The sequence below is a fragment of the Odontesthes bonariensis genome, chromosome 4 (assembly GCF_027942865.1).
Source record: "Odontesthes bonariensis isolate fOdoBon6 chromosome 4, fOdoBon6.hap1, whole genome shotgun sequence".
NCBI classification, from domain to species: domain Eukaryota; kingdom Metazoa; phylum Chordata; class Actinopteri; order Atheriniformes; family Atherinopsidae; genus Odontesthes; species Odontesthes bonariensis.
In genome coordinates this window covers 5,644,006-5,671,753 of record NC_134509.1, presented here as the reverse complement: position 1 = coordinate 5,671,753, position 27,748 = coordinate 5,644,006, and the positions used below count along the sequence as shown (strand labels likewise).

The following is a 27,748-nucleotide window of genomic DNA, read 5'->3' as shown; positions in this document are numbered from 1 at the left end:
TTTGTTCTGCTGAGCTTTATTCCATGAATAACACTGGTTTCTGAAAGATTTTTCTGGTTTAGCTGCTGTGCTGCTTTCGACAATTCTGTTATGACGAGTAACCATAACAACGGGAGTGTCGTTTACTTGCGGGAGCAGATGTGATCTCAAGTAATCTCTGGATAAGACAAAAAATCCAAATGAGTTGAGAGGAGACGTCACAGATGTAAGGTAGCAGCAAAAGGGAGAGAAAGGAGGAGGAAGCTCTAACTACTTTTTCCTTTAATCGTCATAGGGAATGCAAGATCACTAGCAATAGATAGATCAATAAATAGATGAGCTTGGAGTTCTGATTTTAATAAGACAAAAGGGAATATTGGAAATTTGTGCTTCATTTAAGGCACAGAGAGCAATTTCTGCTTAGCTCCCAGATTATACAGACAGACAGGGCAGTAACAGTAAAGTGAAGCAATGTCTCAATATCATGCATGTTACACTGTTGGCTGTTACTTTTCATCCATGTTGTCTCCCACCAATGGCGAAACGATGGCAGATCTGGCTTTGTTAGAGGACCTGAACGCGCGCATCAGGCGCGAGAGAGTGTTCCGGGACCGCCAGGATTTCTTTCGGGAAAATGATGAGTGGCTTATGAGCCGTACAGGAGAGGCGCTTTAACACTGCGCATACGCAAAGACGTAGCTCCGATCAGGCCAGGCCAGCCACCCTCTCCTCCAAGGCACTCAAATCCAAACCTGGATCGGAGCTCGGAGCTCTCTCTCCTCTCAGTGAGCTAAAATCCCCAGTAAACTTTCATTAAAAAAAAAAATCTGTGGATCACCAAAGGTTGTGGTACAAAATCAAATGTCAGGGGAACAAAATCTGCAGTCATAAAGCATACAAAAATAAATTGACAGCCATCTTAAGAGCAAGTAAAAAATTAGTATTATACAATATTACTTGATAGTAAAATATATAATATTCAAGGCATGTGGAAGACACTGAATAGTATAATTAGAGGAGGTTCTAATAGTACCTGCTATCCAGAGTATTTTATGGAGAATGACAAGGTTATTTGTGAAAAGCAGGAGATTGTGGACAGATTTAACTAATAATGAACCAATGATTGATTTAATTGATACTAATCCAAATTCTATGTTTCTTGCTCCCACTGATGAAAAAGAGGTCTTAGACACAATAAAAAAATGTAGTAATAAAATATCTCAGGATATTGATGACGTAGACATGAGAACAATTCGAAGTGTTGCAGAAGCAATTGTCAAACCGCTTATACATATTTGCAACTTATCATTTCAGTTTGGTCAATTCCCCTCCAAAATGAAAACCGCTAGAGTTATCCCTTTATTTAAATCTGGAGATAAATACTGCTTCACTAACTACCGCCCCGTCTCTCTCCTGCCACAGTTCTCAAAAATAGTAGAAACAATATTTAATGTAAGATTATTCAAATTTATGGAGAAAAAAAAACGATCGATCCACAGCACTTGCGTTGATTGAACTTGTGGAAGAAATTTCAGATTGTATTGAAAAAAACAAATTTATTATCGGAATTTTTATTAATCTCCAAAAGGCTTTTGACACTATTGATCACCATATTCTACTGAACAAATTGGAACATTATGGCATTAGAGGAACTCCATACAACTGGTTAGAGAGCTATTTGCGGGGCAGACGGCAGCTTGTTCAGGTTGATCAACATAAATCTATATGCAGAGAAATTGTGGGGTCCCACAAGGTTCAATTTTGGGGCCAACTCTCTTTTTACTTTATATTAACGATATATGTAAAATATCTAAAATCATGAAATTTATTCTATTTGCAGATGATACAAATATATTATGTTCAGGGGATGACCTGGAGAAACTTCTGAATAAAATAACGTAAGAAATGTATAAGTTAAAAAACTGGTTCAATATAAATAAATTATCATTGAATTTGAATAAAACTAAACTTATGCCGAAACCGAAAAAACAATGTGCCTGTACAAATAATAATTGATAACATAATAATTGAAAAAGATGAAAAACTATCTTGGAAACCTCACATAACACATGTACGATCAAAAGTGGCTAAATGTGTTGGTGTGATGAAACGCTGTAGTTTTGTATTAAATCAAAGTTCTTTATTTATACTATATCACTCCTTTATAATGTCATACTTAAGTTACTGTATAGAAATCTGGGGAAACTGTTACAAGACAAATTTGTTACCTTTAATCACACTTCAAAAACGAGCCATGAGAATTGTTCTTCACGTTAAATATAATGAACACCAACACACTTTTCCTCAACACCTTCAATTTAAAACTGTGTGACTTGATTAATTATAGAACAGCTCAAATAATGTACAGGGCATCGAAAAATTCTCTTCCTAGTAATATTCAAAATCTATTTCAAGATAGGGAAGCTCACCACAATTACAAACAAAGGGGAATTAATAAATTATACCAACCAAAAGTAAGAACAACCCTGAAATCTATGTGTATTTCGGTGAGGGGAGTCACATTATGGAACAGTCTAACAGGGGAAACAAAAACCTGTACAAATTTGGTAAAGTTTAAAATAATGTTCAAAAGAAAGGTGATGAGGAAATACCAGGAGGAGAGTGACTGATGCCCAAAAACCTATTGTATTAACTATTGTGTGTATGTTATGTGTGTATGTATGTATATATATGTGTATGTGTATACATGTGTATGTATGTATATTCTGTGGGGAGAGGGGTATAGGGTTGGAGTTTGTCTGGGCCTGTCTGTGTCTCTGTCTTTGTCCTGTGTTTGTGTTGAGAGTTATTGTAATGAATTGTGTTTTTATGTTTGTTTTGTTGTGAATTGTGTTTTTATGTTTGTTTTGTTGTGAATTTTGTGATTGTTTTGTTGTGAGCGGTTGAGTGAGGGGTTGGAATATTAAAAGCAAAGCTTCCTCCATCCCCTTTTCACAATTAGCTACAACACTGCGATTTGAACTCTATTCTGTATACAGATGAAAGAAAGAAAGAAAGAAAGAAAGAAAGAAAGAAAGAAAGAAAGAAAGAAAGAAAGAAAGAAAGAAAGAAAGAAATATAAAGCGTTATTTTCTCAAGGTCTTTCTAAAGTTAACTCATTTTGCAGCTTTGCAACTATCTGAAAATGATTTTCAAAATGTTGGAAATATGTTTCCCAGCGTGAAATATGTGGAGAAAAAACATGTAGTATTCTCCTGACAGGGACAGCGAGTTAATGAAACACTACAAATTAGATGATGCAGGGATCATATTCAATATCATTACAGCCAGAAACAAAAGTGAACATTTGGCAACTGGAAAAAGCAAAACTACCGCAGTAATGACTTCTCTCTTTTGAAGTGCTTCCGCTCTCTGGGACTAAGTTGTCACTGCCACTGACTGTCTCCACATGGATGGAACGCTCCTTTTGAGTGGCAGTGCTAATGACATGTTAGCCTGTTTGCTTGGAGTTTAAGTGGAGATTTACACGTCTATTCTCCTACTTTTAACTTTCCTCTTGGTGGCCTGCTGCTGTAGAATAAAGGTGCAGGATGTTAAAATACTCAAAATGAACAGGTTGGTGTGTTCAGATTTTGGACTGGTAATGTAAATATGTCTAACCGGTCAGCAGATTTGGAATAGTAAGCTGGCCGCAGGGAAGCCACAGAGGGAGGTTGATGATAGGACATGAAAACTCACAATGCACTGAGAGCAGCACCTACACCTTGCAACACCTAAGCAACAATAGCTCTGTGTCACCCTGTGTCCCATAACGAAACAAACACCACCCAAGAGTCCAACAGCAAGACGGCTCCCTAGGATGAATTAATGAGAGAGTGCCTCAGCCAGCTGCAGACAGAGGGTTAAAAGAGGAAGAGGAGGAAGCATGGAAGACCGAGCCCTTCCACATGATGGATCTTCACATGGCTTCTCCTACAGGAGGTGGCCGATATCCAGAAATCCAAGCCGGGACCAGATAAGCTCTGCTCGAGTGACAGCACAGAGGCTCTGCTCACGGTAGCGCAAACTGAAAATCGAAGAAAGATGAAATATCTTAAAATCACATGTTAAGATATTTCTTCTTCCCAGGATATTTTTCTGTCAAAGCATTTCACTTGCATCAGTCGCTGAAGTCTTTTCTTTCGCTCCGTTCTTTAAAAAGATGCACTTTTGGCCAACAGCACTCGGAAAACCTGAGGCTTTTATATTTTAAAGGAGGTGGAATTTCATTTCAGCGCCGTTTCTTTTGCATTTGAACTAAAGTCTGAGGTCTGCTGAAGTGCCTCGCTCAACCCCAACTTTCTTAAATGGAGTGTCAGCACTGCTGCGCCAATCTAAGCTGCCTACAGTATAACCAGAAAGTCTGCTTTTGCAATGTTGACTCAAATTCTGTTCATGTTACACATCTCTACGGGTAGCGCATGTGTTTGCGATAGATCCTTTTAGCGCCTTAGAACATAACCGCTGTAAAACAACCAGAGAGGAACATTTGGTTACTCTGTCTTCTTGTCACTATAAGAGCCATTATTCCTGGGTGGCTCAACCAGAATAAGAAAAACTTTATTGATACTGGAATTGCCTGCATGGACAAACAGATGTGTAAATGAAGATTAAACACATTATATGAGGAGCCTTATGTATAAATTTATGTGTAGATTAAATCTATCAAGAAATTGAATCATAAGGTGTTTGTCTAATATAAAGGAAAGTGACATCCAATACATTTTCTGACATCTGGAAATACTGGAAAAGCCAATTTTATGTGGGCCTATCCAATCCGATTTTTATGAAATGATTGTCTCTGTGTGTGTGTGTGGGGGGGGGGGGGAGGGTGTATGTATTTTAATGTCTTTTTAATGTACTGCATATTCTTATCTGGACCTTGAGTCTGTGAAATAAAGTTTATTATTATATGATAAAGAATAGAAATGTCTAAACAAAACTACAATAAAACCTAAAATAAACCCAATATATTGACTCTAAAATATTGAGCCTGAGGCTAAAAAAAACTTGAAAAGTCACATTTTTCTTGTGCTGTTTGCACATAATTCTGCTTATGTGAACAAATATAGAGTATATGCCCCATTCAATAAGTTTTTGCAGTGTTGTGGCAGAAGAACAGGATCTAAGCATCAGAGCCAGAGGTATAGGACGTGGAGGGAGTAGAGGTTTCCAAGTCTCTATGGGACACAGCAACAAAAGTGGCAGAGAACAAGTGCTTGAAGATTTAGACCAAGAAGCAGGTGCTGGCTAACTTGCCAAAGTCTTTATTTTTTCTTCCTGACTCCACTGAGCCTCGTGGGCATTAGTGAATTTTCCTAGAGTGTTGTCCTCTCTTCAAAGAATTCATTGGGGATATTATTCAGAGGGTCCTGCTCCAACCCCCTCGAATCTCAGCTCACCAGTCTCAGCCTGCATTATTAAGCTTCCATGTTCTTTGGAAGCTGTTCTGTTCCCTGATTTTACTTTTTAATACTCCTCTGTTGAAAACTTGCATGCTGCAAACAAGCAACCGCAAGTGCAGCCTGAACATTTTTCAGTTGAATTTTATTTCTGTATTTCTGTAAATAAAATTCTTTCCTTTCTGTAAAAGCTACGGATAAACGGTAACAAAAGCGAAGCCATGCCGTTACCGAGAGGTACCTCAAACCCACAACTAAAAGTAATAATTCTGAATCTGACATCTGATGCACAAGACCAAGGACCCAAAGCTGTCTGACTGTTCATTTCGTTTCATTTCATTGGGTGACAGCCACTATTCATATGAGCACCTCCAAACTCTTGTCTGCGTTTCAGACTTTCTTTTATGTATTTTAATGCTTCTTCCACTCCCTGCTGCAATGCTTTTATTTTATGTAAAGCACTTTGAATTGTTTGTACATGAAATGTGCTATATGTGCTAAATACATTTGATTTGATATTGTCAATTCTCTTTTTCGGCTCACCATCTGGTTTCTTAGTTTCACAGGAAAATACCTCACTGAGAGACCTGTGGAAATCACAGGCTCTTAAAAAAACAACAACAACAAAAAAACGTAGTCGTGCAATTACCCTTTATCCGACAAATGTTTTCACTGCATCTTTGTTTTGAAGTTTCGTTAAATGTATTCTGCAACCCCACAAATGATTATGACCCCACTTTAAATAATCCAAAGGGATGTACTGTACTCATCTTTAATGTACACTGGATCTTTAGTGCTTCTTTGTTTGAGCAACTCTTCATAAAGAATTATTGATCAGTGCAGCTTTAAAATGTGGACGTTCAAGTGGAAGATTATTTAGCACAGCTGCCTTCATCAACAGCCACTTCAACTATTGCCCACCTGTCGGAAGCGCTTGAGGTGGAGGATGAGGATGTCGGGCAGTGTCCACAGACTCATCTTCAACATGCCCTGCTGAAGCTGCTTACAGTGGGGACACTTCCAGGCATCATCTGGATCTAGCTGCAATCGGTAAATTGAAAAGGCAAACAAATGGTTACACAAACAGAACTTAAAGTCCACATTAAACATAACTTCATTTTATCAATGTTTTTTTTTTTGTTTAATCAAATGTGCCCCGGTAGAATGGTGCAAGTTCACTCGTACTCGTTTAAAAGCCTGAGTCAGAAATAGAATAGGATTGAAAATGCAGATGAAAATTGACTTTGACTTTTGTTTTAAGCCAGTATCAACCCAAAGATATCCAGTTCGTCAACTAAAGCATAGGAAAATCATTAGAATGTTTAAAAGCAATTTTCCTCAGAGAAAGACTGGAATTGACTTTGCATATTTGTCCCTCGACAGTACATAATATTATCAAAGGTTAAAAAAAACAACTTTTTTTAATTTATTTTTTTATTATTTTGGGGGGCTTTTTATGCCTTTAAAGGCGGTAGCATGGTTGCCGCGTCTGTCACGGCGGTGGTGGACCGTGACGTCAAAATGACGTTTCAGGCCTGGCGCTTGCCTTGAAAAGACGGCGCAGCGCGTTGTCGTGCACCAGTCGATTTTTGTAACTTGGCGGCGCCGAGCACAACGAACCGGATGGACCGATGTGAGACCAGGCTCAGTGAGGAGGTGCGTTTGTACAGGCAGCTGTACGAAACTGCAGGGAAACAGCACAGGGAGCACGTAAACTCCCCAAACTGGTACACAGAGATTGGCAGAACTTTGGGGAAAGAGGGAGAGTTCTGTAAGAATGTGTGGAAGCAGCTACGGGACAGATACGTGAAGGCAAAGAAGAGGGCAGAGACTCTGTTGATGCCGGGGGCTTCAAACCTTTACCTCTTTTAACTGAATTAAAAAATTAAAATGATCCGAAAACTGCAGCAGTATCATTAATTACAGTATTCTTGCTCTTGACAGCGGCATTGTTTTCTTCTCCACTTTCGTGGTTGTAGAGTAGAGGTAACTTTCACGCAGCAGCGCCACCTCTGTGACGGAGAAAATTGCAACTACTGGCGCGCAACGACTTGCGCCACTATATAGGGTCCTATGGCGGGCACGAACTCATGACGTCATCAACACCGCTCGCGCGAGCAGACGCGGCAACCATGCTAGAGCCTTAATGGATAGGACAGTTAAGAGAGACAGGAAGCAGAGAGAGGGGGGGGGGGGGCGACATGCAGCAAAGGGCCGTCCGATGCAGGACTCGAACCGGGCCAGCTGCAGCGAGCCACATATTACACAGGTATGGCTGTAAAAGAGGAGGCTCCAGTCTCTCTGCCCGCTTCTTCCCTTGATACATTTTGAAACACAAATGCAATGACCATTGTTGACCACCTTAAAAGGTGTTTTTAGCAGAATGGGGACCAAATAAAACTTACAGCACACGCAGGTTTCCGTTTCCTTGCCAACACAAGTACAATTGCGCAACTGCATCCAATCAGGAACAAATCTCCCTTGCCTTGTTGTTTCATACCTCCAAAGGTTCATGATTAACTGACTCTTCAGAGAGGGTTATTGCTAGGGGCATAAATGCTCAGTAATGAGAAGATACACATCACAATTTAGAGGATACGCTTATTGGTTATTCTTAGCTATTATCCTGTTCATGTTAGTAATAAAATTACAAAATGTGTCCCCGGATAAACAAAGGACAGTCATCTTCTCCAGCCTTCATCCAGCCCACAGCCATTCACGTTTACATTCTGGCTGTCATATCTGTCTCCATGGATGGTCTGTGCAGCTTTTATGATATTTTTTTTCTTTCCTGTAAAGGCTTTGTTGGCTCTACTGGCCTGTATTTCAATTTAAGAGTGGTTGTGCTGCCTGTTCCCCAGGTTTTAACCAAGAACAAAGACTAAATGAAGCTTCAGATGATGGTCATTACCTTCCTCTGTATACAAACTTCAAAGCTTCCTTTATATCAGTGCCTGATCATTATTACTGTATTCCTCCCAGTCAGTTCATGCTTTTGGTCTTCCTCCACCAGCAGCATTTTTGGTGTTAGTTGGAAATAAAATTCTAAATAGCTCCTTTCAAGCTGCCTCCCACCGGTGAATCTGCATTTGCGTGACAATAGATTTCTATTCAATCTTAAGAAAAAGAGAGAAAAAAAAACCCAAAAAACCTTGAGGCAAAAAGTGAGTTGGGTTGGGAGGTGTCAGGGAATTCTAAAGAAATTCTCAGACCTATTTTTGTACCTAAGCAACCGATCTTGTAGCCATGACCTTGACTGCACTCGGTTATGTTTCCGTCCATCATTTCTCATAAGCGCTTATTGCCATTTACAGTTGACAATAGGCTGACTCCTTCGTCTTGTTGTCTCGTCATTTCAGCCCCCTCCGCTCACACGCTTTCATAAAAGTTCCATCACTCCATCTCTTCACCTCCATCCACTGCCAGGCTATTTCTGTACACTACCAGGTGCCGGTTAAAACAAATTACTGTCACTGCATATTAGGATTAATTCCTAAATCTGAAATAAACTAAAAATAAATAAATAAATAAGACAAGAGAAGACCAGGCAAGACAAAACATTTGCCAGGGCACTGGTTCCTTTGAGCACATCATTCAATCAGCCTTTAGAATCTATTTTTAAAATAGGGAACCCATGTCTTGCTTTTCACAAGTAAAGTAACTGCCTCACCTGAGACCTTGAGCAGCATGAATAAAGTACAGAGCATAAGAGCATAATAAGCCTGGCACCTACGGGACCGTTCATCTGGGATTTGAATAGGTCAGCCTCAATTAAATGTGTACCCATCAATTTCCTGGAGTCTTCTACAAATATGGAACAATACCGCAGCCACCAAGAGTTTTCCCCCAGTGGGCTGGTTGTCACAGTGTCAATTAGTGACAGTAATAATGGGAGCCTTCAACACAATTAGTACATAACTAACTTGCATGATAATGAAGATGCTCCTTACAAAAGCAATTTTTTCAACTTCAGCTGCTAAACTAATGTTATTATAACATTTCATTATAACATTCTTTTCTCATTATACCTTAGTGCACAGCTCAAACATGTTGGGAATGCTGTGTAAAGTGTAAATAGAAACTGAATTTTGGTTTTCAACTTTAATGAACTGGTTTTTCGTTCACAATTAAAAGTGAGACATTTTACCATTTCATAAAAAAAATAACCCCAAGAAAAACAACAAATCTGGAATTTAATGGAAGAAACTTTGAAACATGGGCAGGGCAAAAAAAAAAGGCTGGTGAAGAAGCTGGTTTTAAAGAAAAGAAAAAAAGAGAGCACCTGAAAGAGACAGAGTCTCTCAGAAGTAAACATGGGCAGAGGTTTAGAAAAAAAAAAAAAAAAGGAGACATCTCTGCGCACAAGCAACTCATCTGAATATCAGTTTGGGATGACCGTGATCTTTTGGCCCTTTGTTACTTTGAAATCAGGCATGATTCTGTCATGGAAATCACTGCATGGGCTCAGGAACACTTCCAGACATCACTGTGAGCACAGTTCACCGTGTCATCAACAAATGCAGGTTATAGCTCCATCATACAAAGAGAAAACAATTTGTGTTCATGATCCAGGAACACAACAGCCATCTTCTCTGGGTCAAAGCTCATTTAGAATGGACTGAGGCTGCGGCAGATTGGAAAACTGTGGACAATCCACCTTATTAGTGCTCAGTTAAAAGCCTGCATCTCTGATGGAATGGGGGTGCATTAGTGCCAATAGAACTGGTAACTTGCACCTTTTAACAGGCATTGTCAATGGTTAAAGGCATTTACAAGTTTTAGAGCAACATATGCTTGGCCTTTCCTTGAAAAAAATCATCATCTAGATGAGAGCACATGTCAGCAAGACAATGCTAAACTGCAAACTACCAATAGCATGGCTCCGTAGTAGAAGAGTTCAGGTGCTGCATGAATCATGTTGGAAGATAACTTCTAATTGTATACGATGCTGTATGAAAATTTTTTTAATTTAAATAAAATCATTCCAAAAACTCCTCATGTCAGGATGAGCCCTTAAGAGGTGACCCAGCCCCCCCCCCCTCACTCACTCAACTTACATCTATCACAGGTGGCATAAACAGTGGGGACATTTCATCCAAATTCAGATTGAGAGAAAAGCATCCATGCTTACTTAATATAAAGAAAAATAGGGGTGTCACAAAGAAAAGGTTGACAAACTGCAAGATCATAATTTTGAGAGAAAAAAAAAAAAGGCCTGTAGGGAGGTCATAAATTGCTTGTAACTGAGCAAAAGCAGCAACGGACAAACTCCCCTTAAAAAACAAAAACCTGTCGTGTCCATCAGCTCGGGCTGAATGAAAGCATTTTGGTATACGAGAGAACAGGCACTGTTTCTGCATACATGCTGCCTTTCAGCAAATGAACCCTGAAAATTCCCTTTTCCTTCATTTTTGCCTCCAACAACAACAACAGTTGTTTGATTGGTGCATCGTTTCAATAAAATATTACTTACAGCTCTTAAGGTTACCATGATTGAAAAATTTTTTTTAAATCTTTTTATACTACACTATAATGAGATTAAAAGGGAGACGAAATAAAACTGTAAACAACCAGTTTAGAATCAGTGAGTCACAGGGCAAGCTAATTGTACAAAAGTCTAACTCTAATTGCAATTCTAATGGCACTGGCTCCATGAGACCCCTTTTTTTCCACTGATACAGCCCTGTTGCCTTCTGTCTCACCCGTTCTTCTTTGGTATATAGCTGGAAGCACTCGTCCAAGGTACAGCTGTGCTGCTGAAGGTGCTGTTGCTGCTGGTTCCTCACACTCTCTGCATCCTTCACCACCTCCTCCTGGATGCTGCCAAACAAACTGAACCAAGTACAATGTGTATTGTTCTCATTCATGTGCGAATCAAACTTTGTTTACACGGTTCAAATCAGTAGTCATGCATGTTTGTGTCACCTGACGGACAGACTGGTTTGGTGTATGTTCATGGAATTTCAACAGCCGGGGATCCTCTATACAGACTGTCCTGATTATGGTTTTTCTAGTTTCACATGTGTACTCTACTGGGAGTACAAGTGGGCACCTTACTTACCATTCTTTAGAGCTGTGTTCCCACTCGATAACAAGTTTCACATGGGGAGGTCCCCCCGGGCCACAGAAATTCAACGCTCTATGATACAAGGAAGAGAAGAACCTAAATATTACTTTGCAGATTCACACACTTCCATGTTGTCCCAGTTGACTCAAAAACCCAAAACCAGAAAAGACAGCTGGAATTAGTTTTGCAGCACCTAATAGAGTTAGTCTGGTGACAATGAGCTTTGGGTTGTGTGTGGGCGCTTCTATTTCATTCTACAATGACACACACACACACACACACACACTCTGGCAGCAGGAATATCCAGACTGATGCTGTCCACAAATGAGATCTGGCCAAAGCACATATCTGCATGCAAACACAGGAGAATCCCTAATGCGAGGATTTGTCCTTGATGAGGACAAATTTTATCTGCATTCCATTCTCCCGTGAAAACACGCATTACTCCCTACCTCCTGGCTCAGACAATGTCACTGAAGTGCACTTGACAAAATGACTCCATTTGGTACATGCGGCAGTGTCACCAAGGTTTTTATTATTACTTATGTGATGTAAAAACCTCAGATACAACTCATTGCCATTGAGAAACTTTTGCAGTGACAGCTAAAATCTGTTGGAATAAGTTACACAGGGATGCTAGATCAGTTTAACACACCTTTAGGCCCATTTTAACATAAATAATAACTTTTTCACCTGAAAACAGATTAATTTGACTCTTAGATTTTTTTTGTGCATTGTTTGTTGGTAAAAATCTGTTCTTAAAAACCTTCTCTTACCGTTCTGTACACAGTCTCCGTCTGTACATATAGTCTGACGGACGGGTGGAGAGGAGCTGGAGTCATGTTCACGCTGCCATATCTATGTGGAATAAATAATGCTGCATTCCCAATATGCCTGCTGTGTCGCTGTCAGCGAATAAGGCCTGTGTTTACTTGTTGGTGATCGTACTCCATTCTCCATGATGATCAAAGCACGAAATGGTTTAAACTTCCTTCTTCTTTCTCTGCATTTTGCTCCTTCCCTACATCTTAAATTGAGTCTTCTGGTTTGGAGATGGCAGCGTGCTTTGTCCTTTGGAAAAAATTTATTCATTGTAATCAACTGAAGCAATTCGTTGATTCTCCCCCCCTTTTTTTTTAACACATAAAAGATCAGTAGAAAATTCCAAGATGGTAAAAAAAGGGAAAGGAAGAGTAGGGCTACTGCAACAAGATACAGTTAGGTGGTGGTGGTGGTGAAAAGGGAGGAGGAGAAAGAGAAAAAGGAAAGAAGAATTTTGCTTGTCCCTTGAAGTAATGATTCACTGTTCAGTTCTTCCCTCTATAGGTCACCACTCCATTTAACATGACAAGTCTTACAGGCTTTTACTCAGCATGTACGGTGCACTTCATATGGAACAAGTGAGTTTCACTAACTCTTCAAAGCGTGTACAGAGCATAACCACTAGGTGTCAGGCTTACGTAACAACACAAATCAAGGACCTCGATGATCTCAATACGGTGTCAAAGGACTACCACAAACACTGAAGTTTGACAAATAACTCAGTTACAACTGCATCTACGGCGCCTTACTCTCCTTGATCTTACCTTAAAAAAAAGAAGAAGTCATAATCCGCAACTAAGGAACTTAAAATGTATCACGCCTGACATTCTTAACTCAAAACAAAAAGGGATCCGTCCTGTCTGTGTGATTGAGTGCTTCCAGCTACACTTCAATTTCAGTTGTTGTCTGATGTCATTCTTCTGTTGCTCGGGAAGGACTTTCATGTTGAATTTTGCCTTTTAAAAAGTCCATCAGCACAAATGCTGTAAGTCAGTGGAATTTGATGTAGGCACTGATCTGTAACAGTCACGTGCGTGGCACACAGATTCAGATGCTGATGCATCAAACACAGGCTTGTTGAGACAAAGGAACACAAAAAATATACTGTCCGGTCTGAAGGATTACAATGTTCTTGCTCCTTTTTGGAGGGCCTGACCCTCACCCTCAGCTCAGGACAGGACAGCAACATCAGTGAGCTCCTCTGCTGGATGATGACATCATGATTCTTTTAAATCACACAGACTTTATTTTCACACTGTCAAACAGAGCAGTCTACCCGTTCTCTTTTCATCCTTTGTGTGCCCGCTGAATTTCTGAAGACTTGATGCTACAACACCTGTTCACCATGGTTAAATATGAATTATTGTCATTTCTATTCCTGCTTTCACTTCTTTATACCATTTTTGTGTGTTCAAGGCAGTTTGTTGGCCTTTTCAACAGCAATTTATCATTTAAGTGACATGTTTTTCTATACAGATAAGATTTATTTCAACATCACTGCCAAATAATGTACATATCAGTGTTTCAGTGTGGGCGTCTGTCAAGGATGAACTTTCTACTGCATATGTGATAAATGTCTTTGTAACTTCAAAGCTGCATGTACGTGTTTTTCATTGGTTTGAGTGCACGCGTGTTGCCCACCTATCAACAGCTGGGTGGTACAGTGGCCTGCTGTCCTTTGGGGTCAGGTAGCTACAGGCTGCAGATCCTCCCACCACTCTGATCTTAAACAGGGGACCAGCATTCTGCAGGGAGACATACACAGGTCAACATTCTCGTGTCCTTAAATTCCGCCGCCACTTCTCAAAACAGCTTCAGGACATCTGCATCAGATGTTCTGAACCTTTAGATGATATTAAGTGTTGCAGGTAATAGAATACCCAACCATAATTTCATGTTGAGGAACAGTGTTTTTAAATTGGTCCATTATTTGTTGATGCAGTTTTTTTTGCAGATTGTTAAACCTCTTATCTATTTTCCCATTCTGACAGTCTCTGCTCCTCTAAGGTGCTCTTTTTCATGTCATTCACCAGTTGCTAATTACCTCAATTAGTTGCATCACGTTCCTTCAGCTGTTAATTATTGTGCAAAACCTTTTTGAGACGGTGCTGCTGCCATCAAACTCAGGATGAACTAATATTTTTTTGAAAGAGTAAAATGTCTTACTTTTAGTGTTTGATATGCTTTCAGTTCTCTAAAAGAATTACACACACACAGTCACTCATTGTTAATTAAACATACTGGAACTGTTTAGTAGACACTGAATGCCTACCTTACATGTGCCTTTCTACTGTTAGACCTTCCAGAACCAGGTTCATTTTGCTAATTTAGAACCATTCATTCACGTGCGAAAACCAAATGATCATGTTACATATATGCAAAATCCTACAAGGAGGAGTAATGGGAAAGAGTTCGGCTGACTGTAAAATCTAATACAGAAAACAGAGTCAGCATTTGGCGGAACACAACTGTGTACAACTATGCAGGCCACTGGCATTTAACTGCCGGAAGATTGTTGCCTAAGGCAGTGTAGCTCGTGAAAATCAATACAAAAATAAATAGCGAAGCCATATAATTTCCATGCACAGTAATTTTTTCAAGCTAGTTACGCTAAAACTGTGAGCAACACAGAAAGGCAACGACACATGGGTCCAAAGTGGGGGAAAAAATGAACAGGTTCAACCTTATAATAATAACAATAATAAATCAGATTGCTGCTTCGTCTCTGGTGTGAAAAAGAAGAGAAAATAAGTTAAAAAGAGTTCATGAACCAAATTCTCCTTGTATCTGTGTTTTTTCACTCCGACCATGGAAAAGAAGATGAATGCAGACGTAAAGGTACAGCTTGATTTATTTACACAGAACATAAATGTCAATTATTATTTTTTGGTTGTCTGGATGATGGATGTCATTTATAAGCACGGTTATAGAGAGCAGAGGGCAACACCAGGTTGCTAATTTGTTATATGTGCGTGGCCTGCAACATTATTTGAGAATAAAAACTGTGGTCGGGGATAACGAGAGAAAAATTTGTTGGTTAATAAGAGCCTGAAGCGGCAAATTAAATAAGCATACCCTGTCGCGGTTTCATGGGCTTGAATGAGCGTACACGTCGAGAGCAGACACTTGTCGCTGATGAGTAATAGAGCAGGGGCTTGGTGGAGATTTTGATTAAACTGAAGAGTTAAGCATCCATTTCCCTCTCAGCTTGTAAGCGCCACCATCAATGATGTTCTACTGCTACCCTCCATGCAACAGGAATCATTTAAAGTGGCTGAGTAGAAATGGTCTTATCGGAAGGCCTCACTGTTAGCTGTCAAAAAAAATAAGGATTTATAAGAGGAAGTTGTCCTTCAATTCAATTAATTTTTATTTATATAGCGCCAAATTACAACAAATGTCATCTCAAGGCACTTAAATAATAAAGTCCAATTCAAGCCAATTGGAATTCAATTCATTGTTATTTATAAAATAATCCAATTCATTCATATAGAGCCAATTCAAAAACAATTTCCTTGCTAAGGAAACCAACAGATTGCACCCAAACTTGTCTTCAGTCCAATCTCCCGTCCTGAGCGTGCCTGAGAATAGATTCCTTCAGGCTCTATTTGTGCAAAACCCATTTTAATAGAGCGTAAAATCAAACACTTGGACAAAACTGGCTTGAAGTCACCCTGAAATCAGCCCCGTCTCTGCTCATTAACTGCCAGCCGATCCACTTCCTTCTGTTGAAGATAACAGTAACTCCTCAAAAATCAAAGCCCACCTGGTGGCCTTGTTGTCTGTGCTGACGAGTTGATGAATGTTACTTTGACCGAAATAATCTTCCCCTCAAGAATATGATGTTTAGAAAAGGTTTAACACACACAGTGTTGGTCAGATGTTAAATTTGTCCAAATATTCCAACGCTTCAGAAAGTGTCCATCAGGGAAACCGGCTGCCGAGTTATATATCGATCAATTGATTTTTTTAAAAAACATTTTTCCTTTGAATCTCTTCTTTTATCAGCCAGCACTGATCTGTGGCAGTTTGTTCTTTGTTGTCAACATTTCTCCCTTCTTGCTTTGAAAATCTCTTTAGTGCACATTCAGTTTTATGGAAAAAAAAAAAAAAATACAGTAACAGTGTTTACCGATGTCAACGGGAATAAGAATAAAAACTATGGAAGGACTGAAAACACCGGTGTAGACGGCGTGTGCGGGAATAGATCCTGAACCATTAGGTGCATGTCAATGACTCAAATGAAGTAACTGTACCCTGGCGCTTCCCCACCATTAACCCCTGCCCTCCATCAGGCCGAACGGAGCTCCTTTCTCATGTGTTTGCTTTGTGCCAACGCCACAGTGTTCATCAGTGCACAAAAGCCACATCTCAATGCATCTTTAATTAGTTTTAAGCTGCTGCACAGTTTTTATTTAATAAAGTATTCGGTGGCCTTTGGCCTGCATCTTACTCTTTTTTTGCCTTATTGTAAGACCAAAATAAATCCATTAGAGATTTGAGAAGGATTAAAAAAAAAAGAAGAAGAAGAAAACAAAACAAAACATTTAGCATTGAGAAGAAGACATGAGGAGATTTTTAAACCTGGCAAAAGTAAGTAGCAGCCTTTCTATAGTCGCAGAGACTAGAGAAACAGGACTGTGGGTAGCTATAGTTACAGTGCTGGGGAACTTAAACGCACCTCAGTGCTGATCTTTCACTGGCCAAGAAAGAGAACCAGTGACTCCTGGGTCCCAATTCTCCTCTCTGGACACTAACTGCACGCTGATAAGATCTCATTATGTTTAGGTCAAAGGCAACATGTTTTAAGATACACTTCAGTACCACCATTTAGCCATTAGCAAGCAGTTCAAATGAATCATGTTATCGAAAGTGAGCGTCAGAGATGTTTTTCCATGTTTTCATCTTCTGAGCTGCGCTTCACCAAACAAACCTGTAGGTGGCACCATGAAAACATCTGATGATAAAGCAGGAATCAAAGGAATGAAACAAAGTAGAAACAAAAGGAAAAAACTAATAAATAAATAAAAAAGGGAGGTGGATTTTTACATGTAGGTCAGCTTTTTATTTCCTTTTACACCCTGCCTTGTACCTAAAACACAAAAGACCTCTAGGTGGCACCAAAACACTGAACTCTAAAGGTAAAGGAAAAGGCCCATTCCGTGAACTGAAGTTCTCACACCTGCTGCTTGTCTAAAGACCTGAAAACATATAGGCTGAATGAGAAAAAGGAAAAGGAACGAGCTGTTAAAAATGCCATTTTACTTACCATAAGCTTACAAAGCACCCATTTTCTGCTTCTTTCATTTTTCAGCGGAGCAATTCTTCATTGTTTGATTTTTACAAGCATTAAACTGAAACCAAGCAGCCTTGAGACATAGCTGATCTTCTCTGCTTAAAAATATATAAACAAATCCAACAAAGGGCCCTGCTGATTGCTTTTTACCACGAAGAAAAGAAAGATGAGGGCAAAGAAACATTCAACCACTTTAAAGGTGGCCAGACGGGTTTTAAGGCTCTCACTACGAAACTCAGATAGCGATCAGTAAACAACAGACTGATACTCCTCTTTCTTCTCGTCTTTGCTGCCGGATAAGGCTGCCTCAAATATTGCCTGTCACCACTGCGTTGCCCATGGCAACAGTGTGTGCAAGTGTATAAGTGTGAATGGGTGCCTATATGCGGATGTGTACTCAGGAGTGACGAGCGGTGATTAAGAGCTTATGATGTACAGATCACTTGAATTCACTTTGAGTAAAAGATGAAGCTGAGATGGAGCTCATGAGTGGTTGTTGTCAAAGCTTGCAGTACAGGCTGAGTGGACAGGTAGGGAGGGGAGAATTTTAACATGCAAGACTGGCACATGATAAAACAAGCACATCAGAGGCAGAGCGGGCACTGTATAAATACCAACTAAGGAATAACAGGAGTTCTCTGCACACTAAGAAGTAATGACACAACTGATACATTTTGAAATGATCCAAACAAAATAAAAGGTTTTTGGGGTTTTTTTTCACATCAATCCTCTGCTTTGCACAGCAATTTTAATCTTCTCCGTCCAAGTCCACTGTCAGAGGCCCAAGAGCCCCTGCGCTGTAAAGAACAGAGTGGGTGACATGTTATTGGTTAGTGAGGGTGCTGGAAATACCTGAGCCTGAGATTCATTCTGCATTAGATAATAGAGCTTGCTGAGGATGCTCTGATGCAACTGGTCCCAGGAGATATTCCTGTCTTCGAGCATGAGAAAAGGAGGGCCGAATCTGAGGGGAGAGGACAGTATTTTGGTCTGTAACACGACGTAAAAACTATGAAATAGAATTCAACTTTGACTAGTTTGGTTAGAAAAATAATAGAAAAAAAGACAACTCACAAAATGCTCTTTTTTCTTTAAAAAAAAAAACAAAACAAACCTCTTTCTCAAAATGGTACATTTTCTAAGATGCAATAAAAGCTTCCACCTGAAACTTAAGCTTAAACCACTGATCCGTTTCAAATATGATCAACTTCAAATATAAACAAAACTTGATGCAAGTGACTTACTCAAAAAGATTGAGAGAAAGGCAGAGAAAAAATAGGAAAGTTTATAGAATATACTGTACATGAAACACAGTTCTGGAAGACTCAACAAAAAGCAGAGTATTTGGCGGCAGGTGAGGGTGTCAGGATTGGATATAAAAGGAGTGTCCATCAAAGACGTTCCAAGCAAAGATGGGTTGTGGCTCACGAATTATCAAAAAAGAAAACATTTCTCAATGTAAAACTGCAAAAGACTTCCTTACACTCCCTGATTCTTTTCAGAATATTTCGCTCTGTAGGTGCTGAAAGACCAAGGAAGGAAAGCCATGTTGGACGTGCGGGACCTTCAATCCCTCAGAGGGCATTTGCATAAGATGGCATCATCATAAGTATAGTTGCACGAGCTCAGGAGTACCTTGGAAAACCCTTTTCATTCAACACAGCCTGCTGTAATGTAACCTGAATCTGTATTACCCAAAGAGGAAGCCATATGTAAACTCTATGTAGAAACACAGCAGAGTTCTCTCAACATGAGCTCATCTCTGATGGACAGAAACAGAGTGGACACATGGCGTGAACTCATATGAGTCTACATTTCAGCTGTTTTTTGGGAAAATAAGCCGTTCTTTGTGTCAAAGATGAGCGAGACCATCCGTGCTGTTATAAGAGAAGGGTGCAAAAGCCAGCATCTGTGATGGTGTCGCAGTGTTTCTGCATCTATGGCATTAATGACTTGAAAGTGTGTGAAGGTAAAATTGATGGAGAGAAATGTACTGGGATTCGGGAGAGACGTGCTTCCGTCAAGGCGGCGTCTTTTCCCCGGGAGGCTTTGTGGTTATTTCAGCTGTAAAAATGCCAGAGCTCACTCTGCACGACTCTCAGAGTGTGTGTGTGTGCTTGGCTGCTGAAAACGAACGGAGCATCATGAGGAGGAGAATCAGACGATGACAACCGTGGACTGTTGAGAGCAAGAATCAACACAAATTACTCCAAATTACTTCAGTTCCCAATTGATGAAAAAGCCCGATTGAAAAGAAGACGTTGGTCTTCTATGTCATGGGGTTGGTTTAGTGTGTTTGGTTGTTAGGCGTTCTGCAGCCTGATCCTCTGACAGGATTCGGCACCCGAGTGGGCATGGAGCATTTCTGATGGTGCGATTACTGAGAAAAACTGTATTTTCACTTTACTATTTCTCAATGGCCTTCTCAGACTATGGACCTAATTCTTTAGTTTTATTGGTCAATATTTAATGTTGCACAAATCAAGGAGCTCAGAGTTTGTTCGTTATTTTGTTCGTTTGTTTTGTTGTCCCGCGGAAGGAACGGGTCAAATGGCCAAAGTCGGCGCAGTATGCATTGCCTGCAAATTTACTGACAGCATTTTGTTAAGTAAATTTAAAAAAAAAAAGATGAGTACAGCAGCTATCGTGCCCTTTTCCCCAGATCATCTTCTGCAGATAAATAGCTCCACAGACAGTGATATTAACCGAAATAATACAAGTGAGTCTTGAAGCTTGTGAAGAGATGACGTTTCAAATGTCAGATCCTGACATTATCCAGCCTTTAGAAACGTCTGCAATCTGTTCCTGTCCAACCACCATCCACACATGGAAGTGTGAGCGAGCGCGAATACTGTGTTCACGCTTGAACACTTGGAAGTGACACTACAATATCAAGTCCCAAAGGGCACACGATGACTGAGACTGGATCGTAGAGGAGACAAATAAATCTGTCTGCCCTTCTGTTGGTAGTAACTTTCCTTTGGTGTCAAACAATTACTGTGCGACTGCCGCCGAGACCCTGAGCAGCTGCTGTCATGGACGCAGCTGAGTAAAGACCTCCAGAATAACACTGCGTTTCTAAAAGTGGATTTTTTTTGTCATAATTAGTTTGCGAACAATGTGACGACTTCATTTTATGACAATTAAATGGCGGATAAACCGGATAAGGCTCCACAGGGATGAGGGACGCCATGAGTGTTTCTTAAAAAAAAAATTAAAACTAGGGATGCACTGATCCGATATTTGGGTCGGATATCGGAACTGATATAGAAGAAAATTCGAGATCGGGTATCGGTGACAATGGGCCGATCCATATCGGACAATTATTTTTTATTATATTATATTTTATTTTTTTCCCCCCTTGTCCTGTCCAGTATTGGCATTCATCCAAGGGCCTTCTGCCCCCTCTAGTGGTGAAAAAACATGTTAAGTTGGGACTACCTCTGATTTTTTACAGTTTTTAACAAGCTAGAGAAGCTATTGTTTTGTTCAGATGCTTTTGTAATGGATGTTTAATTCCCATTTACACTAAACTATATAAAGAGCTGACTGCTCTTTATTTTGAAAGTCTACCAACCAAGCTAGAGAAGCTATTGTTTTTTTTTCTCAATTTCAGCTCCTTCATTATCTAATATTTTGTTTTACATTGGATTTTGAATCCCTAATTGCACTGACTGAACCAGTTACACTTGTTATATTTTTATGGTTAAAAATTGTTTTACTGCTGCACAATTATTAAATAATGAAGTAGTTCAGTACATTTATATCTGTTTATTTGTTTTTTAAAAATTAGGAAGGACATGTTTAAGTCAAGTCTGATGTTGCCTTGCACAAAAGAATGATCCCAGTCTTTTCCACACAATGAAACTTACCGTTTGTTACCGTAATTCCGCGCTGTTTTTCTGTATCGGTATCAGATCGGTATCGGCCGCTACTAAATCTCAGATATCCGTATCAGAGGTGAAAGAAGCGGATCGGTGCATCCCTAGTAAAAACCCAGCAGGAACTGACGGATATGTTGCCACAACAGTTAAAACCAGTTCTTAGACTTTAGATTAAAAAAAAGATACACAGAATTATTCATCATCAACACAATCATCGCTGATGATTTGATCATTCTGACACCTGCGTAATGTTTTTTCCCCAAACAGCTCAACACAGAGCCGTCTGTAGAGTAAGGTGTTGATACTAAGATAGCACCAAAGGATGTGTGTGGGGGGGGAGGGGGTCACTAGTCACTAGATGAGGCTTCAGTCAACGAGATGCAAACTGAACCCATGCTAAATCTAACATTCCACACCCAAAGCTCACCTGGCAGCTTTCTGGCCGGATCCCGCTGTGTTGCACATGAGGAGGACGACTCTCGTGGGGCTGCTCTGATTCAGGTACTCGGAGGAGAGGCGGCCAGACGGAGCTAACCTCTGAACGTCAGGCCCAGCAGTGGAGGTGTAGGGAGAGGAGGGGAGGCTGTGGTGATACCCTGAGCAGAGCAGAAGCAGTGGGGAGAAACATTTCATGAACGCTGACACACAGACTGTTGGAGTACGTTAAAGGGTTTTACAACAATTATCAAAATGTTTCAGTTTGCCAACTTGATGTTAACAGGCTTCGTGAGGAAAATATCTGCAAAGCCACTCTTTTAATTAAATTGAGTGCAGTTTTTCTTTTTCATTGCAGACTAAGATTGCGAGTTGTATTTGATATAAGCAGCTAAGACGCTTAAACTTCAGTTTTCTTCAACCTTTTAAACTGCAACTTTGGACAGAACAGAGTAAGTCAATTAAAAAAAAAAAAATGTAAAAACTGCTGTAAACTATCCAAAAAGATCCCTTTGTTTTAGATCCCTTCCACCAGCCCGTCCATAAAAGCGGCGCTCATTCTAAAAGCCAAGTCTATCAAGCTGGTAAGTTGGACTGAAATGGACCACAGTTATAAAACAGCTTTGGGGGCCACGATGAGGAATGGCTACGAAATACTGGCCTCTAAGGTGACATGTTTACACAGTGATATGGAAAACATTTATAGAAAAATGCCCACTATGGTAAAGTTGCCCTTTGATTCTCGTTTACCCCGAGGGGCTGTAAAAGAAAGGAATTGCACCTGCTACAACACAAGAAAAACTTGCCGCTGTGATTAATAGTTGGTAATAGCTGGAGGGGAAACAGAAGGCACAACCTCTCGTCTCCGAGGAAACACAAACTTTGACATTATCAGAGGATTTAATTAAGCAGTGCTCGTTTGATCCCCAACATGCAATTAATCACTGCCAACTTCCAACATCTTTCCCTCTCCCTTTTTTCCTCACACACACAAAAAAGAAACCTGAACACACGGATGAAAGCGAGCATGAATAGATGTAAGGCTTAAATGCAATGCCTCCACAAAAGCAAGCACACAGACTATTAAGGCACACACAAAGGCCTGCGTGAAACAAATCCTTCTAGCAAACAGAAACATAAAAGGCCAAAATTCTCACTGAATCGGAATTCCAGGAAGCGAACCCATTTGGATTGGAAATGAAAGCTATGGAGAACCAAAATGCTGAGCAGGTTTGACCAAACTGCTACTAAATTGTAAAGAACAATCTGTCAGAATGGATGAAAAAATAACACTGTTGGACTGTAGTAATGTACATCTCGAAGAGCTGCACAAAAATCTATTCACTATTTCTAAACCAGGTGCTCTCACCACTTCAAGGTCTGACTGAGTCCCAGTCTCAAACAAGCATTCCAGTAAGACTGCTCACACATCAAATACATATGTGAGACCTACAGTTCTGTGCACAAGTCTTCAGCCTCCTCTCATTTCTTTATATCTTGCCAGGATAACTGGAAACAGATAGAGAATATAAGACAAAAGCAGATTCAGTGCAGTTCTAACAAATTGAAAAGTCAATATCTGGTCATTCTTTAACACAGCCTGGTCCCTCTTAGACGAGCTTTCTGTCCTTCCTTTAAGGAGTCTTCAGGAATAGTTCTCCAGGCTTCTTGAAGGACATTCCCAAGCTCTTCTTCGGATGTTGGCTGCCTTTTTTCCGTTTCTCTATCCAGGTTTGGTTTCACAGCATTGGTCGTATGTTTGGGATCCCCGTCATGCTGAAAAATGATGTTGTTGCTAATCAAGCACTTTCCAGATGATATTGCATCTGGGGGGAAAAAACAATTGAATTGTCCTTTATTCAAAGTTCAATTAGAACAAGATCCCCAAACTGACTATTAAACACTCCATTGTTTTTTTTTGTTTTTTTTTCATGTAGCTGCAGATGCTCACTGTCTCCGGACCCTCGAAGTACATCGATTTGGACAAAATTTCCAATTTTTGTTCCATCCCTCCATCAGACCTGCTGCCACTGATTCTCAGTCCACTTCTTGTGTCCTTTGGCACAGCTCAGCCTTTTCTCCCCGTTTCCCTTCCTTAAGAACGGCTTCTTGACAGCCACCCTTCCATGGAGATGGTATCTGACGAGGCTCCGGTGAACGGTAGAAGGAACAACTGAAAGGTCCAGATGCATCTCTCAGGTCCAAGTTGGACTTTTGTTCCATTTTACGGACATTACTTTCAGATAGTGTTAATCTGTTGTAGATGTTTTCTAGGCTTGTAAATGCTTTTGAACTCTGCTTGTTCAGTTTCCTCTCTGTTTTTTTTTTTTTTTTAATTAAGGGACACACTGCACACAATGCTGAGATATGCCATTTTGGCTAATAGCTCCTTGAAAATAACCTTGTTGCTCTCTTAATAAGGGGGCCTTTTTAAAGCTTGAATGATTCATCGATTCATGATTCATCGCTCAGTGTTCAGTCGCCTAAGCAAAACAAAAAATTTTACCTGAAAATGGTAAAGTAGGAAAAAGTGGAAGAGAAGCCAGTTTTCAAAGAAAAACTCGGCAAGGCCTCCAGAAGTCTGTAGAACTATTGGTACAGACCTCTTTGAAATGTTACATGGAGGTCTGGCTCCATAGAAGCAAAATATAAAACAGAGCTGATGTTTACTGCACTTATGAACTGAGACGGTGCTTCATTGTAAGGGTTCACAAACCAAAACTGTTTGGATCCGTGGTTCTAGTAAACAGCAGAATTAGCAAAACCTCTCCAGATGGGAGATGCTGTTTATTCAGTCAACCCACGTTTTCTTTACACCTGGTACTTTAAGTCATTTTCAAACCAGAAAGTGACATGTAGTGCATGACAAGCAGCATCATTTCACCCACAGGTCCCGAATGTGCCTGGAGAGCCTCCTGCCAGACCTTCAATCTCACACCACCTGCCGCCCTTAGTGAGACGGACAGATGAGAAGCACAGCCTGAGGGAGGTGTTAGAGGGGTGAAAATAGGGACAAGTAAAAGAGTGTTGGGGGCAAATGGAAAGAGCAGGGCTCTCTCATTCTAAAAAGTGATTACCACAGTCAGGTGTGAGATATCAGGGAAAACACAGATTTAGTGATCCCCCCAGCATGATATTAGCGTTTGTCGTTATTATCACAATGTCATGGTTTGTACGATCCTCTATGTAATCTCCTATCCTATCTCCTGTGTCTGCCAAATGCATAAACATCTGTAATTAAAAGATAAAAACTAAGCCTGAAGTGACCCGAGGGAGAATGAGACAGACAGAGACAGGGAGCGTTTTTAAGGAAAGGAAACCAAAGGGAGAAATATGAATAAGTCCACAGACGGGAGCTGGTGTGCATGGTAAGATTGATTAAACAGCTCAGTCCTGCACAAGACACGACGCCCCCTCTGGCTCTCACACTCCCCTTCCGACGCCATCCTCCATTTCTTCATTTTCTTTTTCTTCTTACACCCTCCTCCCACCCAGGGACTCCACACATAATTGCCTTTTTCACCGACTGTTAGGCAGGAAACCAGCTCTTAGCATCAACGAAGCGGGCAGGTAATGGGAGGGAAAAAAAAAAAGATTGAAGTAATAATTGCCACGAGAAGAGAAGACTTCTGCGCATCTCATATCCGAAGGTTGGGTGAGTGAGAGATTTTTTTTTGTTGGAAAGGACGCTGTTACAACTTCTTACTGTGGCTTCATGCAGACATATGAAATGTTCTCTCTTTTGTAGGAACGAATCCAAATCAAAAGAACTCACACTGAACATTTAAATCAGCGAAGACAGTATTTGATTACTCAATGTACCAGTTCAGCTATCAAATAAGAACATCTTAAAGATGACTGTGTTGGAAAAAGCACCACGTTGTCTGTCACGTCTTCAGATGATGACTGTCGGAGTGTTAAAAAGAAAAGGTATCTTGATGGACCTCCCCAGAAATCACTTCAAGCACAAAAAGTTGAAGGAGTCCTCGTTTACTCAGGGTTAATGCACATTTTCCATTTCAAAATCCTAAACTTTCCAGACTAGTCGGTGTACATTTTAGGGCATCCCAGTGCAAACATGTAGATATTCATCAAGTGGATTTAAAGTTTAAAGGTAAACATGCGTGTTACAGTCATTCTGCTGCCAAATATTTGACAGAAGACTGTAAGATTCTGGGTACTGCAGCTCGTAAAAATCAATTACCACCAAAGCAGTGAGCAACACGGAAGAGCAACAGCATCCTTTATGGGTGCGGCCTCTCGATCTGAACAGTGAACCCAAAGTGCAAAGTGCTTTTCATCTGCATTCTTTTGAGCCATCGTGTGGGGACGACTGCTCTGGTGACAAAACAGATTTGATTTGTTGCCGGTTCCCTTGATGGTATTTTTGGCTGAACGCAGCTGCCATGCAAGGTGCTGCCATCAGGAGCAACTTGGGACAAAATGTCTTGTCCAAAGATACTTTGACAGGTGGAGAAGCCGTGGCCTGAACTGCAAATCTTCAATTAGGGAGCAGTACGCTCTAGCACCTGAGGCCCAACCCTCTGCGGTGTAGATAAAGACACATGGGCACAGATGACATCCGTGGGTTCTTATTTAGCAAGTTGACTGAGCTCGAGGCTCCATGGTGTATGAACCAAGCGATGACACCAAGGTGGCTACATTCATCTGTTAAATATCTGTTAAATATCTAATGAGCCTCGAGCTCAGTCAACTTGCTAAGTAAGAACCCACGGATGTCATCTGTGCCCATGTGTCTTTATCTACACCGCAGAGGGTTGGGCCTCAGGTGCTAGAGCGTACTGCTCTCTAATTTTAAATCGAAGCTTAAGACCCACCTTTTTAGACTGGCGTTCGAACTCTGATTAGGGCCACTATGCATCCATTCTATCCGCTCTTTTTTAATTATCTTAATTTTATAAAAATTTTATTCAATTAATTTTATTGCACTTGTGGAAGGCGTTTAATGCCCTGCAGCACTTTTAGCACTTTTACCATTTCTGAATCGTGTTTTATGTTTTGTTTTATGTATTGTTGTTTTTATCCTGTTGTAAAGCACTTTGAGTACCAGTTAGCTATTGTAAAGGGCTATATAAATAAAGTTTGATTGATTGATTGATTGATTGATTGATTGATTGATCTATGAAAAGCACTCTTTTTTTCATCAATTCATTCTTACAAATTCCCAATGATAGGAAACCCCCCCAACCCACCCAAAATCTCATCTATATCAGCAAAATGGGAAAAATTCCACTTTCTTCTGCTGCAAAAGAGGCAAAAGTCTGAGGAAAGTGAGGTCTTATTTTCAAACACCTCAGTGAGTTTCATTACTGAGGTGTAAACTCAGTAATGAGAACTGCAACAGCAACAAAAACTAATTAGAACAAACACTCAGACGGGGATAACACCTGCACAAATCCGAGGTCCTGGCGGCTGACAGCCGTCTGACCGCACAATGGCCTCCATGACGGCTGAACACCTGAGCTTTTGGCCAACGGCAAAACGACAGACAAAGAACTGAACACACCCGATTCGAGCCTCATCTTTCCTCTCTTCCTTTACTTTTTCTCTTCCACCGTCCCTCATTGACATGCCATTCATCTCCGGTCCCCCGTTTGATATTTAATAAGAAGGCACAATATTGCATCACCAGCTGCCACAACATCCGAGCTGAATCCCCATATTAAAAGAAAACAACACATGTGAGCCACAGCGCTGCAGTAATTCCAATAAGATTTTACACTTGGTTACATCATGTCTCAAATATTTGTCCAGCATGGGGAAATTTAGACTGCTTGTGAGGCACTCGGTTAATATGTTTCACGAAAGAGTAAATGTGGTGTTTTAGGAGGAAAAATGTGTA

At 40.4% G+C, this 27,748-nt stretch overlaps 1 protein-coding gene across 1 annotated transcript in view; it reads right to left on the bottom strand.

Annotated features, from left to right (window-relative positions):
- The window catches only part of usp43a (ubiquitin specific peptidase 43a), a 126,504-nt gene that overhangs the window by 28,801 nt on the left and 69,955 nt on the right, over positions 1-27,748 (bottom strand). Inside the window, exons 7-12 of the mRNA XM_075462609.1 lie at positions 21,878-22,046; positions 18,419-18,530; positions 13,912-14,015; positions 11,443-11,520; positions 11,084-11,213; positions 6,303-6,422 (exon numbers count right to left, since the gene is read on the bottom strand). Coding sequence (XP_075318724.1) covers positions 6,303-6,422; positions 11,084-11,213; positions 11,443-11,520; positions 13,912-14,015; positions 18,419-18,530; positions 21,878-22,046 — 713 coding nt within the window. The remainder of the gene's footprint in view (positions 1-6,302; positions 6,423-11,083; positions 11,214-11,442; positions 11,521-13,911; positions 14,016-18,418; positions 18,531-21,877; positions 22,047-27,748) is intronic.